The following is an 18,607-nucleotide window of genomic DNA, read 5'->3' as shown; positions in this document are numbered from 1 at the left end:
TTTAGGGCCCAGCCATTTCTGTGGGCGGGTCTGTTCATCATCAGGCACATCTGTCTTTCTTCACAGAGAATAGCTGGCCCAATCAGCATCATTTAAGAATAAAAATGTGATAGTCTCCAGGTTGATGTGGTTGTACTGCGAGCCTGTTAACAATGGTGACAGGTGAGGGGAATAGAGTGGATGCTGCCACAGTGGCAGATTTATCATAACTGTCTTTATTTAAAGAAGAACACAACTGAAAGCTAGTCCTGGTGGAAAAGAAGTTTGTACTCTTCTCCTGGCTTCAGAAAGTGAAGTTTACAGTGAACATAACAACTGTTTCTCCCTGTATTTTAAACTAAACTAGTACCACTGATAAAGTTGTGGTTGTGATGGAAGTATCTCTTATTCATTACATTGTTTTTCCCATTAAACATTCTGTATTTTTATTGACATAAGGCAGGAATTTAGCTCTGACTGAGCTGTGATAGGCTCAGCTAAGAAATTTCCACTGACTGATTTATCTGTCAGGCTCTCGCAGCGCTTAGGGTTTATCTGAAAGAATACCTCTTTTCAGATAAAATCCTCAAGTTATCTGAGGGAATGTGAGCATGCTGCTGCTTGTCTTTGCTGTGTAGCTTTGCTGTCTGTGTTGTTTTTATTTTTGAGGGAAGGAATAGAAAACAGGTGTTTATAAAATGCTTTAAACCAGCATTATTTTCAGGCAGTGTTTGCCAGCATCAGTCTGATGTCCCATAACTTATCTGGTAGATTTCAAGATATGCAGATGTTCTGAAATGTTTTTCCATCTCTTTTATTTCCAACATCTACAAGTGTGACTTTTTAAGCACTGGCCCGCTGTCATTGCACTTGTGTGATAACACAAAAGAAGAAGAAAGTTATGTTATTGAGGTGCTGTCCTTATAATAGGTAAATGTCAGAAGTAGGGCTGTCAGTGTTAACATGCCAACATCATAAAATGAGTCTCTTTGACTTGATTTGATTCCCAAATCAAAACACTAGTAAGAATAGCTTCATAGTGTTTTGAAAATAGCCAAATTTTAATATTACCTTTTAAATAAAAGCAATAAATCAGGATTAGAGAATAAGTTGTTGCTTAGGTGAAGTAGTCAATGTAATTTTTTCTCTTTAAGTTTGCAAATCCCCAAAAAACTGAAGTCTAAAGGTTTTATGAAATTGAGTTGAAACCAATGTTTGAAAAAACTTGATCTCTTGATTTCATTTTAAACCACATTTAAACAGTACTATAGTGTAGCTTGTTTTCGCTGTAAAACAGTTTTTGTTTTATAATGAAGCATTACATTCTCTTAGATTTGCTTCCTCTGCTCTTTTTACTACCTGATATGTATTTAATGAGTTCAAACTCATGCCTATGGCTTTATGACCATAGTTAGACCAGAGTAGAAGGTCACTGTCACCAATTATTCTTTTATGTCCCGTTTTTATGGACATTACATCCTCTCAGCTGCTGTATCCACAGCAGTGGATTCTCTTACTCAGGCTGTCCACAGGATGTAATGAATGATTGACAGGATCAGTCACAGCTCTAGTTACAGCGTTTCTGTCTTTATGGAGCTGGTTCATTCTCTCTACTCTAGTGTTGACTTCATAGGGTCACATGTGGGCACTGTGTGAAACAGGAAGAGAGGGAGGAGGGTAAATGGAAAAGTGATGAGTGAAGGGTCATTTTTGTGCTACCTCATTGGCGACAACCAGCGTGCTAAGTTGAAATGAAACCTGTAGCTTCTGCCTGAATTATGTAGTGTAGGGACGTTTGAAAGCCCGCTGTATCTATGACAGCTTCGCTTTTACTTTGGTAAAAAAAATGTCTTCACCTCCTTTCTCCTGCATTATCCATCCCTGCATTCATACAGCTGCTATCAAAGCCACAGGCTGCACTGTTTAACCCATGTCAGGGGTTAAGTGCTCTTTAAGGGCTTTAACACACATCTCTTTGTAACACACTTTTATCCAGTTAATCTGCTGCACTGAGACAGGAAATCAGCAGCCTTGTGGTCTTAATCTCACTCATTTAATCTTTTAAAGGTGTGACTCCATCCCACAGTGAGTCACAGTCCTAACCACTGAAAAGAACACCATGGTTTTTTTAGACTTAGACATTGCATACATGCAACTGTTTCTTTGTGCTATCAGTCTTCTTCTAAGATGTTGGTGGCTAAGTATGAAGCATCTAGGTTTTCAGTTATAATTCATCAAAATATAGTGCTGCAAATCCCTAGTTATAACTTCAATCTAATTGTTTTAATGTTAGTGTCAGAGATCATTATGTGTGCACATACACAGTCAAGTTAAACTAAAGCTATAGCTCCACTTTGACATTTAACTGAATCACTCTTCTCATCTCAGTATGCATGCACAACAGGACAATGGATTAACTAATGGGAGCATGCCTGCCCCTCCAATAGTAGGTGCTTAAATGTCCACTTTGACCTAGATACTAGGGCTGGGTTCAAAAAATCGATTCTCCGATTCAGATCGATTCTTTTTAAGAAATTATGATATTGATTCATATAATCCAAAGATCGATCTTTTAATATATGCCTTTTCCTTTTCCTGGCAGCTCCTCGCGCTACCAGTCCCAGACTTATGTCACTCATGCAGCCTGAAACTTGACCTGCACTGACCTCTAGAAGCATTTAGACTGTGATTCAAGGTTTAAATCTTACGCCCAATCATCTAATTTAGGATATCTGGGCACAAATTAGCAAGCAGCTAACCAGGTATAGTTGAATAGTGAAAATATGAACTAAGTTTGTAGCTCTGTGAATTTCATATGCACTCAACTCTTTACACCAGTAGGATTTCAATGCATAGTATCCCTCTCTCTTATGATGATTTGAGGTCAATACATTCAAGAGGAAGCCACTTTCCAATTTCATGATCTATTATTCTTTACCTCAGAGAAATTAGATTTAGTTTGATTTGTCAAACTAATGATTAAAGTCCAGTTTTAGTCAAACTAACATGATATGATTTGATTTGATTTGATTATTGCCATGCTTAAATAATATGCCCAATCCAAAGTGGCTTACAAGACAACAAAAAGATCAGAAACCAGCTGTACTAAATGAACACTAATAAAATTAACCATCCTGATGTTTCTTCCAGGCTTTTGCTATAAAAATGGCCAACTTGTTATATCATCAGTGCTCCAGTATTACAGAATTCTCAACATACATTTATCGCAAAGCTCGGAGGATGTTGGCAGCACTTTTGGCAATTGAGAAGCTGCCCGTCATGACTGAGGGAATGTGCAGGGCTGTCAACACTCAGACTCAAGCGATATGTGAACTCAATCGCAAAAAGGATGCGATTTTTGAACTCCTTCGCAAGATGGATGCCAACTGGAGAAGTTGTCAGCTCGGCTCGGCTGAAATGGGCCACCAAATTCGGACATATTCGAGGTAAAGCCACCGTGAGACTCAGAAAGACTCAAAGGCAGACAGAAAATTGCATTGTTGGCCTGACCCAAAACAATTGTTATCTTCATTGGCTCCCTGAGATAACCAGCCTTCCCAAGGCCGGGTTGTCTCTCCACTCTCCTGGCTGTTATGCGGACAAGATGCTCCAGCCCCTGTAGTCTCTAGTATAATATGATTGTTTAATGCTGGTCTATCATAATTTGCCACAACAGAGACTAAGGTCTAGTTTGCCCTCCTTGTAAAGTTTAATGAAATTAACTTTGGTTCTGAATTGGCACTTTACAAACAAAGATTGATTGATTGAGTGAGTAGATTATTCAATGACTCATTTCCTCTAAGAAAAACTCCCAACAAAAGAAACTCAGATTAATTAACTGCTTACAATTTAAAATATAAGTAAGGACAGTAGGGTAAAATCATGAATTTAGTTGTATGGGTAGCATTTCATCGACAGCTGTTGAAGTGTTGAGGTGAAAAGACTAGGAGTGAATTTCAGCACTCCTGCGGGGGTTACCAGGGCAGCTTAGGGCTGTCCCCAATAGAGACAGGCCGCACTGTAGATGGATTGTTAAGCAGACTCTGTCTTGATTAGACGGGACCGACAGATAATCTGTTTTCTGGAGTTTTCATGTTCTTCCTGTGCATGCGTGGGTTCTCTCCAGGTACTCCGGTTTCCTCCTACCACCAAAGATAAGCTCGTTAGGTTAATTGGCCGTAGGTGAGAATGTAAGACTGCCTTGTTGTCTCTAAATGTCAGGCCTGCAATTGACTGGCGACGAGTCCAGGGTGGAGATTTCTTTTCCTCGCCATTGGACAGTTTAAAGTTAATCTTCACAGACAATGTTCCTCAATTCATCATCACAGAAGTTTAAAAAAAGAAAATCTTTCATTTGAGAAACAGGAATTACAATACAGCAGCAGTTCTGTTTGAAAAATAGCTCCAAATATGCAAAAAAGTTGAACTTTTGCATAAGATTTACATGTCTTATTCTGAACAAGAACATATGACTACTTTTTTATATTTAAAAGGGATGAATATTTGCTGAAAGTTGCATTATTGGCACATTTAATGTTATATCATGTCATACCTTAACATGAACAACTTCAAATGATCGTAAATGTGAATCTAATCTGGACATAAATAGCTTTCTTTTATCGGAGAACTTTAAAGGGATAATAATGTGATGAATGACTCTAAAATCAGGTCCAATCTTGAGCTTGTTTTATCAGTTTGTGCTTCATGCTTTAGGCTAATAAAACTTCAAATGATCGGACATCGTAACTTGATAAAAACCCACAGAAATTCTCACCACAATCTGAGCCAGGTGCCTGTTTTTTTCCCATCTGAATTGCGACACCAGTTCCTAATGTTTTAGGAACACGAAGAACTTTATCTAGTGGATGTGAAATTTCACTAAATTAGCTACAGACTCACATTCATTCCTTATTTATTCAGTTTACTCAACTCCACTAAACATGGTTAAAAATAATTGCTTTCATAGACACTAACATGTGCAAGAGATTCATGTTTGTCGTCATCAAGGGGTCACATGAGACGCTGGTTCCCATGGCAACTGGACATCAAGAGTTCAAGGTTCAAACCGTCACTGGAGACGGTGTCTGTGCCTTTCTGGAAGCTTTTAATGCATTTGTGTGTAAGTGTGTGTGAATCATTCTGCAGCAGATGACATAGCAGCGTGCACTTTTTGGCAGGCAATGCTGTGGTCATATGACCGAGTGTGTTGAATTTTCAAGAGTTTTCTGTAAAGAGTGAAGCTGTATGACTGTGTTGCTGTTCAGTAAAAAGTAAGATTATAGTGCGTTTGTCCTCTCAGGACCCACACAGAGCGAGTGCTGAGCTCAGCAGGACGTCTCTTTGCTGGAAAGCGAGCTCCAGTTGCTTCGGGGACTCTCTGTGTTGCTGGCCCATTTTCTGGAACTGCCAAGACAGGATCGGTTTTCACTGTGGACTTATTTGTTCTGCTTAGACATTTTCAGTGGTATATTAGATTGCTGTTTAGGTGACTACAGCAGGTAACAAAGAGTGAACACCACCGCTGGACTGTCTGAGCTGTCCTGAATGTACCCTGTGCAAACTGGGAAAGGCTTTAGCACACTGCAGTGGTTAATCCTGCTTATTGCCTTTGCTTCTTGTTAATTTAGTAGCTAACACAGGTCATCTAGGGACATTTGTTCCCGGTAAAGTGATTCTTGATTTGTTGCATTGGTTTGGACCTTTGGGCTGCTTCTTTTCTTCATTTACAACCCAGATACCAAAAAAGTTGGGGCACTCAGTAAAATAAATAAAAACAGAATGCAATGATTTTCATAGCTCATAAACCCACATTTTATTCACAACGGACCATAAACAACACATAAGAGATTCAAACTGAGACATTTTACCACTTCATGAAAAATATTAGCTCATTTTGAATTTGATGGCAGCAATACAGCTAAGAAAAGGTGAGACTGGGCCATGTCTGCATTTGTGTAGCATCCCCTCTTCTTTTATCTACAGTCTGTAAATTTCTGGGAAGTGAGGAGACCAGTTTTGGGAGAGGAATGTTGTCCCATTCTTGTCTGATGTAGGATTCTTGCTGCTCAACAGTCCTGGGTCTTCTATGTCAGGTTTTTCCATTTTATATTGCACCAAATGTTTTCTATTGGCAAAAGGTCTGGACTGCAGGCAGGCTTTAGAGTTCAGAGTCTTCTACTGGATGTGGTTTGTGGTTTAGCATTGTCTTACTGAAATATGAAAGGCCTTCCTGAAAGAGATGTCTCAGTGGGAGCATATGTTGCTCTAAAACCTCTCTACTTTTCAGCATCGATTGGTGTCTTTCCAGATGTGTAAGCTGCCCATGCCATATGCACGAATGCAAACCAATCCCACTGGAGACGCAAGCTTTAGAACTGTGCACTGATAACATGCCGGATGGTTCCTCACTTCTTTAGTCCACAGGACACAGCATCCATTGTTTCCAAAAAGATTTTAATCCAGTATTGACCTTCAGCCTTGTCCCTTGCCCCAGAGATTTCTCCAGATTCTCTGAATCTGTTAATAATATATTGTATGGTAGATGCTGGGATATTCAAAGTCTTCACAATTTTATGTTGAATATTACTTTGAAGTTGTTCTGCTGTTTTTTTGTGAGCCACAAAATGCTCTTCCAGCTTTACTTTTCCAGCCCTTCGTTGTCATAAAGAGTGAAGGTTTAAAGCACTTGGCTTGTTTTGCAACAGAAAGCAAGATAACTTTTGTTTCTGCTTCTTGTGAATCCTTTAGTTTGTTCATTAACGGAACCTGAGCATGCCCTAACTTGGCGCCGTGTATTTTTTTCCAAGGAAGTCTAGCAATTGCACATAAAAAGACGGAATTCTTACAAAAGCCAAGCCCCCGAATTTCTTTGTAAGCAGAAGACTGAACCACAAGAATGTGGCAGTTCAGCTGTATCTAACTTTAAATACACACTACCGTGTATCTCACAGAGGTCAGACTCTGAGCTTTTGTATAAGAGGAAGTACAGTAGCACACTTCTCCTGAGGTCAGAGAGGGGTCAAGATATTCATTTTAGGTTGATTAAAAAAGTTTCTTGGTTTTACTATTAAAAGCTGCAAATAGAATCCTGCAGACTGAGTTTCAAGAACACAGAGGCAGCGCTTCAGTACCAGAACATTTTTAATGTTTTTTGGCACTTTTGACAGTGTGAGAGATGTCAGCCTATCTTTTGCATCTTTCCAGCCTATGAATCACTCACTAGTGGCGTTTTTATGTTGGAAATATGACTAAAGATTTGTAGCTTAGGTACTTTTTAACACTATTGATCATTATAAATCTGACATTGTTTTGATTTTAAACACACAGTATCAAAAAGTGTCAAAGTACTCATTTAAATCCTGTTTGCTCTCATTTTGTGAACTTGCAAAGCTTCCAATTTGCAGATCAAAACATTTCACTTTTGTCTTTCTAGTTTATCAGATTCAACAGCCTGCTTCCCAAGAGTGGTCTGAATTAAAACCAAATAAATATACCCACAGCCTGACCCTGTTACACAACCCAATGTATCACACAGCCTCTCTTCCTCAGAACTGTCAGGGTCTAACAGGATTCAAAAAGCCAAGACCTTACAAACACAAATGACCTCATTTTTACGCAATAAACTCCCTTACCCAATCACAGTGAGCTCCTCAACACTATAAAGAAACAGCCCAGCAAATCACAGCCTTTAGTTCCCAGACATCTGAGCCAATCATTCCTTGAGATTTCTGCCCAATCTGGAGTTTACTTCCTCGAAGAGGAGGGAAGAGACTTCAAGTTTGAGTTTGGACCCTCACTGTGAATACTTGGGGGGGGCAGAAATGAGACATGGACTGGGAGTTTTGGACTAAGCAGCTGGACGAGGAGGTTCTGGTTGAAAATGGTGAGTTAAAGCCCGAGGAGACTTTAGTTTGGACTTTTCTTTGATAAAAGTTGCACTCTGCTCTCTTTTCTGTGAGTTTTGTTAGATATGCTGACACAGACACAGCTAGAGCAGGAGGTTTATCTTTAACACCTTCACTGAACATACATTTAGAAGTACTGATGTCCTGTTTAGAGTGGCTTAAACCCACTAAAATTGTGTCCAATGGTTCAGCTTTTTAGCTGAGTTCAACTTTGTTGGGTTTCGCCGCTTATGTTTAATTCTACCTTTGTGAAGTTTAATCATTAAAACCATTTACAACCTGTCAGGCAGTGGGTGATGTGCTTACTGTTTCTGCACTGGTGTTCTGTGTGTGTATACAGCAGTGTATTTGAAGAAGAGCACACAGCAACAGATATACGATAAATCCAAAACACTGTTGTCATACTTTGTGTGTCCATTTCCCTGCAGTTCAGCTGAGGACACATTCAGACTGCTGCTGCTGCTTGTTTGGGAATCCCCTGCCTATATCTCCCCCTCTGTTTATCAGGCTGTATATTTAAGCTTCTGGTTGTTTCTGTATCAGATCTGGCCTAGTTTAAGAATTAAAAAATATATAAATTCCTGTCCTTTTATATTCATCTGTGAGTCAGAGTTTCACTGACTCTTTTTGCTCTTATGACTGAGGTTCAAAGTTCAGTTACAGTCATGTTTTAATGGGTCAAATCCACTCTAAACAGATTTATTTGATAGTGAGGCCTTTAGTAAGGCAAATACTTTAGCCCTATTTTCTCCTTACAGCCAGAGCAGGAAAATCCTACCGCACTGGTAAGGCTGGTAACAGTTGGCTGTCTGTGTACAGTTGATTGTTGTAAGGATTGGAATTTGTAGGTGGTGCGTACATATTTAGTTTGATGCCAGGGATTTTTTACAATGATATGATTAATGAATGGATGAAATGCAACCCAAATAACAAAACAGTTAGGGCGCTGCGTAAATGTAATAGGATGCAATGATTTGCAAATCTCACAAACCCATATTTTATTCACAATACAACATTAAAAACATATCAGATGCTGAAATTGAGGTATTTTACCATTTCATGACAAAAAGTAGCTCATTTGGGGTTTCTTGGCAGCAACACTTCTCAAGAAAGCAAGGCCATGTTTACCCTTGTGTAGCATCCCCTTTACTTTTAACAAGTGTGCTGGAAATCAACACACTTGACCATGTCATACACAAATGCAAGTTAAAGCTGTATCATGCAAAGAAGAGGCCATATAGGAACATGATCCAGGAACAGCCTTCTTCCCTGGGCCAAAGCTCAATTTAAAGTGGACTGAGGCAGAATGGAAAACTGTTCTGTGGTCAGATCGATCAAAGTTTGAAATTCTTTTGGGAAACCATAGACACCGTGTCCTGTTGACCAAAGAAGAGAGGGAACATACAGCTTGTGCACAGTGTACAGTTCAAAAGCCTGCATGTCTGATGGGATGGGTTTGTGTTAGTGCCTAGGCGTTGACACCTTACACATCAGCAATATCGATGCTGAAAAGTAGAGGTTTTAGAGCAGTGTTACTCATTCCTGCTCAATCAAAGTGCCAAATTGTTGAAAAATACCTTCGCAAGAGCCACAAGCCAAGTGGTGAAGAGTGGCGAAAATGGGTTAAAGTGGCATAAGAATAAGCTTAAGTGGCAAAAATGGTCAAAAAGCAGCAGCAAAGAAGTGACAAAAATGGGTAAAAAGGGGCAAAATAGGCATAAATTGAAAGAAGGCAAAATATGATAGAAAACAAGAAAAATGAGTTTAAGGTGGCAAAAATGTTCAAAAAGCAGCAAAAGTGACAAAAATGGCAAAAAAGGTGTGGGGGGGGGGGTTATTGCACATAGTAAAAAGCAGAACTGGAAAAAAAGAAAAGGGCCAAAAAAGGGATAGAAGTTGCAAAAATGGTCCAAAAGTGGCAAAAGAAGTGGCAAAATGGGCTTAAAAATCAGAAAAATTGATTAAAAGTGGCAAAAACAAAATTAAAAGAGGGTAACAAAATTACAAAGAAGGGCAGGTCAGCAATTTAAGCCAGCCGCACATGAATGGGAAACAAACCGATAAATGTAGCTTGCAATGGATCATTTTTGAGGTCAAAGTTGACCTTTTTTAAGGTTTCCTGGGCGAAAAATATTTCAAATGAAGACAAAGAAGAGCCACAAATCATCACAAAAGAGCCACACGTTGAATATCACTGTTTTAGAGCAACATATGCTCCCAACCACACGTCTCTTTCAGGGAAGGTCTTGCATATTTGAGCAAGACAATGCTAAACCACATCCTGCATCCATCGCAACACAATGGCTTCACAATTGAAGGACCTGGGAGCTGAACTGGCCTGCCTGCAGTTCAGACTTTTCACCAATATGAAAAATTTGCTGCATCATAAAAAAAAAAACAAAAAAAAAAACAAATGAAGACACAGGACTGTAGAGCAGCTAGAATCATGCAGCAGACAAGAATGGGACAACACTCCACTCCCAAAGACAACAACAGCTGCTCTCCTCACTTCCCAGACAGCTACATATTTAAATAAAAAAAGACAATGTAGACATGGCCTCTGTACCTACTTTTTTAGATGTGTTACTGGTAAAATGTCTCAGTTTCAACATCTGATATGTTTGTGCTCAATTATAAATAATGTGGATTTATGAGATTTGCAAGTCATTGTGTTTTATTTCTATTTACATTCCACACTGTGCCCCAACTTTTTTAGAATTTTAATTCAGTTTACAGACAGGACCTGTTGGACAATGTCAGGTAGCAGCAGCAACAAACTGTGGGTACAGACAGGAAGTAGCACACTTGTGACCTACTTCAGTGAGGCAAACGTTAATAACCACCAACTTGTGGCCAGCAGAATATTCTATTAATCCCCTTGGTATACACACACTGTGCTGTTTTTGGTTATGAGGCACCTGCAGCTTATCCGAGCATACAGTACATTCGACATCAGATCTATTTGTATAAACAGAGGCAGAAAAATAACTTGAATCTAATTATTTTACTTCCTTTATATTGAAACTGTTGTGATCGCTATCACAGTGTTGCTGCTAACACCTGGTTTTGGCTACATAACACTACATCCACTGCCATCAGTGGACTCCTGTCCTGTTATCATATGTATTTTTATGTGTTGTGTAAGTGCGACACAGTTTTGTAACAGAGATAATAAACATGTTTTTGTCACCTCAGGTCACACTAGACATCGTCTGAGTCAGTTAGCAAAGGCACTGCAACCTCAGCTGCAGCAGATTAAAAAAAAGGATACTGTTCTCAAATATTTACTCTTTTCTGCTCATGAGTTAAGGAAGTGTCTGTGCATTTTTGCTTTTAAAGCACTCTGACTTCCCCCTCTTCGTCCAGAGAATTAAATTAATAACATCGTTGTGTTGAAATATTGTAGTTATGTAATTTCAGCTTTTTTTTTGTAACAGATGCTGCAATAGAAGAGGATTTAATGTGAGCTGTAATTGATCCTGCATGTCAGATATTCTTCTTTGTTGATGTCTGAAAGGAAACAAGTGAGGGAGTGACTTTTACTGAGGACATTCTTTAAGCTCAGAGGTGTAAAACCAGTTTATCCTGTCAGCTCAGATGTATGAATACTCCCATTGTTATAAAAGATGGCACCATTCTGCTCCTACAGTGTCATACAGGAAATCTAGCTCTTGTTTGTGAAGCTGAATCAAGATCACAGCAAATACAAAGGGTTTTCTGTGAAAAGCAATTGTGATTTTCTGGTTGTGTCTTGCTGGAATAAGTCTTTGCAGAGTGTCTCTTTGTGCAGTCACAATAAAAAAAAAAACAATGAGAGGAAATACTGTTGAAAAGGTTGCAACTGAAAGCTCCACACATTATGTCTTCCATTAACACTTGAATGAAAATGCATTTTTATTTCTGTAGAGGCAATTGTTTCTGTTCCAAACTGTCTCCACTCTCAGCTCTTCCCATGTCGTTTCCTGTTTCCGTCTAGCTTTCTCTCTGATTGGATGCTGCAGTGTGGTTATTGTAGCTCGGACAGTGCCACCTACTCCAGCCCTTTAGTTGTGCTTGATCTCAGAGCTTTGGGAGTCTTTGCCTCAGTCATTAATCCAGTATTGTGTGGAATAGAGTTATTGCTTGTACACTATTGATTAACAATACACATTCTTGGCAGCTCTTTGTGCATTCATTGTCTTTGCTTTGTAAAAACAGAGTCAGCATTAATAGTGGGTTTGCTGCTGCTAGCACTTTCTCAAGGCTTGTGTTTGTGTGCTCCTTGTACACAAGTCTGTTTTAAGATGCTGCTGCAGTCAGTATAGAGATGTTGATAGTTCTCAATGTCTTACTTTGTATTAGTACAAAAGAAATCAAAATTGGCATCCATGCAACTCCATGAGTTTTAATAAAGTTAAATAAAAACAATTGAAATGCGCATTCTTTTGCAATTGCCCAACACTTCCTTAGCATTTAGAATAAAAGTTTAATTGTAATGAGAACTGAAAGTGCTGAAAGGGCCAATTAAGTATGCAATCGTGGACTATTTATAAATGCTTAACAGCCCAAATGTATACCCACCATCCATCTGTGCACAATGAAGCTGTTCACTTGTACATATATGCACGGTTTAAGAAACAGTGTTTCATGTTAAAATTCAGCTTCTTGTGTTATTTTTACACATTTTTTTCTCCAGCTGCTTGCAGCCAGGGTCATCATGTACTCCTGCACTCAAATGATGATTTTTTCAATCCATTATGTCGGTACCAATAAGTCTTTATATGGGCAGCTCACCAGCCATGCAGTGTTGATTTGGACAGCTATTTTTAGTTCTAATCTCAGTCTTAGTCTTTAGATTAAATGCCTTTTAGTTTTAGTCACATTTTAGTCATTTGTACCCTTAAAAGTTTTAGTTTAGTTTAAGTTGATAAAAACATTGTGTTCTAGGTTCAGTCCATAAAAATCCTCACATTTTAGTCTAAACTTTAAGCCCAAGCATTTAGTCTCTTGTCTGAACCTTGGACTAAAAAATGGTTGTGAGTCAGAATAGTTGCAGATGTATTTCATTTTGGCAGATTTATCTACAGTAGAGAAATATCATGAATGTTGAGTGTCTGGTGAAAACTAAATTACATTTTAATCTAGTTTTAGTCATCTTGACCAAAACTCAACATGCTTTTGGTCAGTTTTAGTCATCTAAGATTTATTTTTGGCTAGTTTTAGTATAGTCTTTCTCATGGAAAAAGGCTGTCGATGAACATTTTAAGTCATACTTTTAGTTGACAAATAACACTGCTGCCATGTACTGTATATGGAGTACAGAGTGAAACATTTTAATAGACTAGTAATGGTATTTTTACTATGTATTTCTGATTAGCACTGCAAGTGGGGTGGCCATCTTTGCCCATCCTGTGGCCCAAGTATATGCAGTGTCACGACAGTCACGCTGTAGAAACAATGAATAGTACTGAAGTATCAAAATTATGAAAGAAAAAACAGATCTAAATTCTTAATTTCGACCTGGAGCTGCCATGAGTGCTTCTAGTAACAAACAAAGCAGTTTTCCAGAGAAATAAGGAGCTATTTTCGGATTGCTTCACAGTGGTTACCCAAGAACTCACCATCTTGCCATATCAAGCCAACACCTCTGCACAAACGTGTAGGAGGATGCCATGCAGGATGTAGTTTGACTTTTGGAGGAAGGCACACCTTCCTCCTCCTTCTGTGTACCATCTCTTGGGGTCCGCGGGGTCCGATTTTCTGGGGCGATTTCCCCCTCTGCTACTGATAACCTCTCCATGATAAACTTTCACCCTGCAGGGAGACGGGGGAGAAACGTTTCATCCCTGCCTCTGCTCCAGCTGTCTATAACTCTGTTACAGCGATGTCAGCGTTCACTGTATGACTTAAATATTTATGACACAAGACCAAAACTTGAGATTTTTGTGCATACTATGGTCTGATATGCACAGCTTTTTCACACTGATGAGTGAGATCAGGAAGGACCAGGCGCAGATCCAGGAATACACCTTTTTCTGCACCTACTAATAACACAAGTTTGAGCTTTACCCCCTCTTGTATACAAATAAAGTCTAGACTTTTAAAAAATAAAATGCAGGAGATGTTCGAAATATTTCGCCCATGACGGAGTCTGTTTTTAATTTATTAACTGCCACTAGTAAATCACGTCGTTCTCACTGCCCAATCCAAAAATATGATTGTGTTCATTTTCTGCTCTTTAGAGACCAACGAATCAATAGTAAAGAGATTGTTCTTTAACCTTAACGAAGAAAAACTCTCTTCTTTGATAATAAGCATGAACTATTGTTTGTTTAATAATCACGGACAGAGAGAGAGAGGAAAAGAGAGACGGAGAGAGAATGTAAAAAGAGCAGCTTGCAGCACTGTCATAGTTGAATTTTTTTGCTTTAAAACCATGTAAAATCATTCAGACCAGAAAGTGTTGTGAGATCGAGGAGGGCTCAAACACTGCGTCATCAGCTCAAATGGATAGCTTGGTTGTGGTGAAAAAGCAAGCCCCCTACTGCGCTGGGCTGCCGTGCTGAGTCAAGCTGCGCCGCACCATGCAATGGAAAAGTCCCATACGTCACAGTCACTACAGAAGTAACTGTTTTACTCACTAGCTGGCAAATGAATTCTGAAAAGTTCCTTTGGCGTCTGATTAACATGCACACACTAATGTTAACATCTCTTGCTAACACACTCAGAGCAGAGGAGAGAGACAGTGATGTCATATGGTCTCTAAATGTGTTTCTTTCTGTTCTGACCTGTAGACCTGTTACTGTGAGCTTCATATCACATCTGTTTGGGTAGGCCACCCAGGTATACTTGCCTAACATTTTTGGCATATAATCCCCATTTTTGTGAATGAGAGAGATATCTGAGAGAATACCCCTTCTGTAAATGCGCCAAATAAAGTGCAGTCCCCTCTTTAAATCCATGCTGCCAAAATTAACCTGCCGTCCAGCCCTCTAGGATGATGGTTGTTATGCTACCTCATCAAGTATAGGCCTTTACACATGTAGCCCCACCTGCTATGATTACAGACTATCTAATATTTCAGTAATCAAGTGATATGATGCATCTTAAACATTCAGCTGTTGATAAATGCCGGTAAAAGAGCTGAAACACAAAAAAATATGCATGAAAACTAAGGCAGGGCCAGGTGGCCATCTCTACCTCACAGGTACAATACCACTCTGTGGGAAATGCCTTCATTAATGGTATTTGGGGAAACAAAACTCAAAACAAGGAAGACCAAGGTAGTCTGTTCTGTGGTTTTATTAAAAGAGTCTGTTGCAATACAGCTCATAAGATGACATCAAACAAGCTCGACTAGAATTGAAAGTTGTGCTGATCTCACTTACCAGGGTCTCTGTTTTTATGCTCTCCCAGAATAAAGATCCTGCTGAAGGCACAGATTTAGATGTCACACATTGACTTCATGGTCACTTACATAAATCAATATGCAGATGCAACTCAGCACTGAAGACTGGTGCAGTCATGGAGCACTGGTGTGTTCCTGTGTTAAAGAGCGATGCATCTAAATTCTTTTCTTCATGACAGCTCTTTATCATAGAAGTTATTAAGACTATACTGTGGAGATTTCACACTGGGCCTGCTGTTGTAGCAGATCATATCAAAGACTGATCTGAGAGGGAAACACTGCTGGAGCTCTGCAACCCTGAGTTCACATTCTCATCTTATTTCCCGAGTGTGATGTTTTAACGCTAAGTGAAGCTCACTTAAAGCTCAAAAAGCAGCATCCAAATCACCGATAAAGACATTTTAATTAATTTGCAAAACAATCATAGAACAACCGAGCATGTTGAGAAGCACGAAGCTGTTTTAATGTGTGAGGATGTTAATGTGCATCTCTCTCTTTCTCTCCCTCCCTTCTAGGAGTGTATGAGGAGTACATCAGCAGACCAGCAGGTATGAATGGTACCAACCCCACCAAGCTTGTGGACCCATTGGAGGACCCACTGGCTGGTCTGGGCACCTACGAGGACTTCAATACCATCGACTGGGTCAGAGAGAAGAGCAAGGACAGAGACAGACACAGAGAGGTATGACGGAGTTGAGTTGTTTTAGAAGGGAAAGGGCAAAGACAGTGATAAAGCCTGTCATGTTGGATGTGAAAACAATCTATTTTACTTTCTAATATTGATCTGATCTCACCTAGATCACAAATAAGAGCCGACAGTCGACTGTAGCTCTGCTGCACAGCGTCAGTGATGCCTTCTCTGGGTGGCTGCTCATGCTGCTGGTGGGACTCATGTCAGGTAACGTGTTAGATTAACTGACTGCTTTTGTTCTTCTTACTGCTCCTTTAAAAGTGGGGCATTTTTATATAACGTTTAAAAATATATCTAGACCTGCAGGAGGGAAAAGCCACATTGGCTTCAAAAATGTACAGCTTAAAAACATGTGTGTAAGCCACCAAGAACTCCAGATATGTGCTAACTCCACATGCAAATAGTTGATAAGGAAACATGCCGTGGTTTTAGTATACAGCATTTATTAGTTAGATAGGAGAGTAGGAGTCTTTCTAAATCAAACTTGCATGCTTTTTCATACATTTCCCTTTGTTTCTGTGCCACCTGAATCAGCTGAAAATGTATTCCCATGTGGTGACAAAGAACAGCTGTAAAGCCCCAAATAAGCCCTAACATCGCACTTGAAACAAGCATGCAAGGTCACAGCATTCTTCTCTTTAGTTAGAAACTCGGCATCCTAATTCAGGGATTTTGATCTGGAAAGTAAGAAGGGAATGGCTGCATTTTTTTTTTACCGTGATCTCTATTAAAACATGATTTTGTATGTAAATGACATGCAAATTTGAACCATTTCCAACTGGGACAGTAGATCAACTCATTCATCTGCAGCATTTGATGCAGCATCACAATGCAAATCAGAGTAAATAGGCATGATAGCCTCTTCCTAGTGTTCATTCAGAGTGTAACATCATTAAGAAAAGGATCCATCCAGATAAAAAATGTTAAAAACTAACATTAAAATGTTAAAACAAATATTACTGATGGGATCATATCATGATAACGGCATTGAATCATCCACTCTGAAATAATGACTATCCCACTCAAGTTGAAGTTCATCATCTTGTGCTAGCTTTGTTAAGTGCCTGTAGCACGTTTCTCCCTGTAGCAGCAGCAACCAACTGCCAGAGTGAAGACACTGAAAGTCTTTTCAAGGATGAGAACAGGTCATGGGGAACAGATCTGGCCTTACACTGCAGCTGTAAAGAATAAAGATCTGATAAATTAAAAGCAGCTGTTGCATTGCTTGCTCCAAAGCTGCCACTCTGTGACAAAATGTGTTGTTTTTGTTGTAAGTTTGAAGTCATCTGAGACCCATCTTCTATCCTTAAACCAGGCGCCCTGGCCGGCGGCATCGACATCGCAGCCCACTGGCTGACAGACATGAAGGATGGGGTCTGTCTCATCGGCTTCTGGTTCAACCACGAGCACTGCTGCTGGACGTCCAACGAGACGACGTTTCAGGAGCGAGACCGCTGTCCACAGTGGCAGAGCTGGGGCGAGCTCATCACAGGGACATCAGATGTATGAGAAAGTTCAACTTACATACTCACATACAACAATCATTTTTAAAGCTTTGTGTACAGAAGGAAACCTGGGATAGAAATGCAAACTTCTTTCCTTTAAGTGTGTAAATGAAGCATGAAAATGTGTGAAGTCCATATCATGACTCAGCACTGTCAGCTGAAGCCTGGTGCTTTACCTCCATCTACTGGCTATCAGATGTCATAACAAGATGACTGCACAGCAGAGGCAGAGGCCGAGTGAACGGTCAGCTTTTATCTTCTTTTTGTTGATAAAGATTTACTAAACATTTGTGTGTGTGTTTGTGTTTCTGCAGGGTGCATTTGCCTACATAGTGAACTACCTGATGTACATCTTCTGGGCTCTGCTCTTCTCTTTCTTGGCCGTCACGCTGGTGAGGGCCTTCGCTCCATATGCATGCGGCTCAGGAATACCGGAGGTAAAACTACACTCATCTTACACCTAAATTAGTCTCTACAGTTGAAAAAAAGTTATTTGACCTTTTATAATATATTATTTGGTCTTTGTGCTGCTCTTTTCCCTCCAAGCATTCCTGTGCTGCTTTATTTTTTCTGCTCTATTTTCTGCATGCTCTACTTAGTTGATTTAAAGCAATTTGCGGTTTTTGTCAGTAAAAAGTGGTTTATAGGTAAAGTTCACTTATTTACTTATTTTACAAGTCAATCAACATGTCACATTTTTCTTCAACATAAACCTTTTTATTTTATATTTATTTAACCTTTATTTAACCAGGAGAATCCTCTTTTTCAAGGGAATCCTGGCCAAGAGGCAGCAAAGTTCAACATACAGTTACAACATACAAACACAATTAAAACAACATTACAACATAATGAGGAATCACAGATTATGAAAAACACGTACACATTATTGAGGCACTCTCCAATGCTTTTAGCTTAGCTTTAAAAGCATGTAAGGTTAAGAACTCAGACAATTTCCAATCTCTCTGCAACATGTTACAAGCAAAAGGAGCTGCCTTAGAGTAAGATCATGGAAGAAAACTCTTCAATACAGAAGGAAATTCTGGCACTGGGTTGCCCTAACTGTATAGTTGAAAATAGGATAAAATGAAATAAAGTGGCGTGTGAAAACAATAGAACAGGCTAGATGTTTATTCCCATGTGT

The 18,607-nt window shown here is 39.4% G+C and overlaps 1 protein-coding gene across 5 annotated transcripts in view; it reads left to right on the top strand.

Annotated features, from left to right (window-relative positions):
- The window catches only part of clcn5b (chloride channel, voltage-sensitive 5b), a 65,910-nt gene that overhangs the window by 10,844 nt on the left and 36,459 nt on the right, over positions 1-18,607 (top strand). For 4 of the 5 annotated variants that reach the window (XM_041779748.1, XM_041779747.1, XM_041779745.1 and 1 more), the window contains exons 3-6: positions 15,786-15,952; positions 16,069-16,168; positions 17,277-17,464; positions 17,781-17,903. In XM_041779748.1, the coding sequence (XP_041635682.1) occupies positions 15,786-15,952; positions 16,069-16,168; positions 17,277-17,464; positions 17,781-17,903 (578 nt within the window). Of the gene's footprint in view, positions 1-7,784; positions 7,862-15,785; positions 15,953-16,068; positions 16,169-17,276; positions 17,465-17,780; positions 17,904-18,607 lie in introns of those variants that run through there. The other variant, XM_041779749.1, reaches the window with a different exon arrangement.

Source organism: Cheilinus undulatus, linkage group 22 (genome assembly GCF_018320785.1).
Source record: "Cheilinus undulatus linkage group 22, ASM1832078v1, whole genome shotgun sequence".
In the NCBI taxonomy this organism is placed as follows: Eukaryota; Metazoa; Chordata; class Actinopteri; order Labriformes; family Labridae; genus Cheilinus; species Cheilinus undulatus.
The sequence above is the reverse complement of the archived record's forward strand: the minus strand, read 5'-3'. Positions and strand labels throughout refer to the sequence as shown.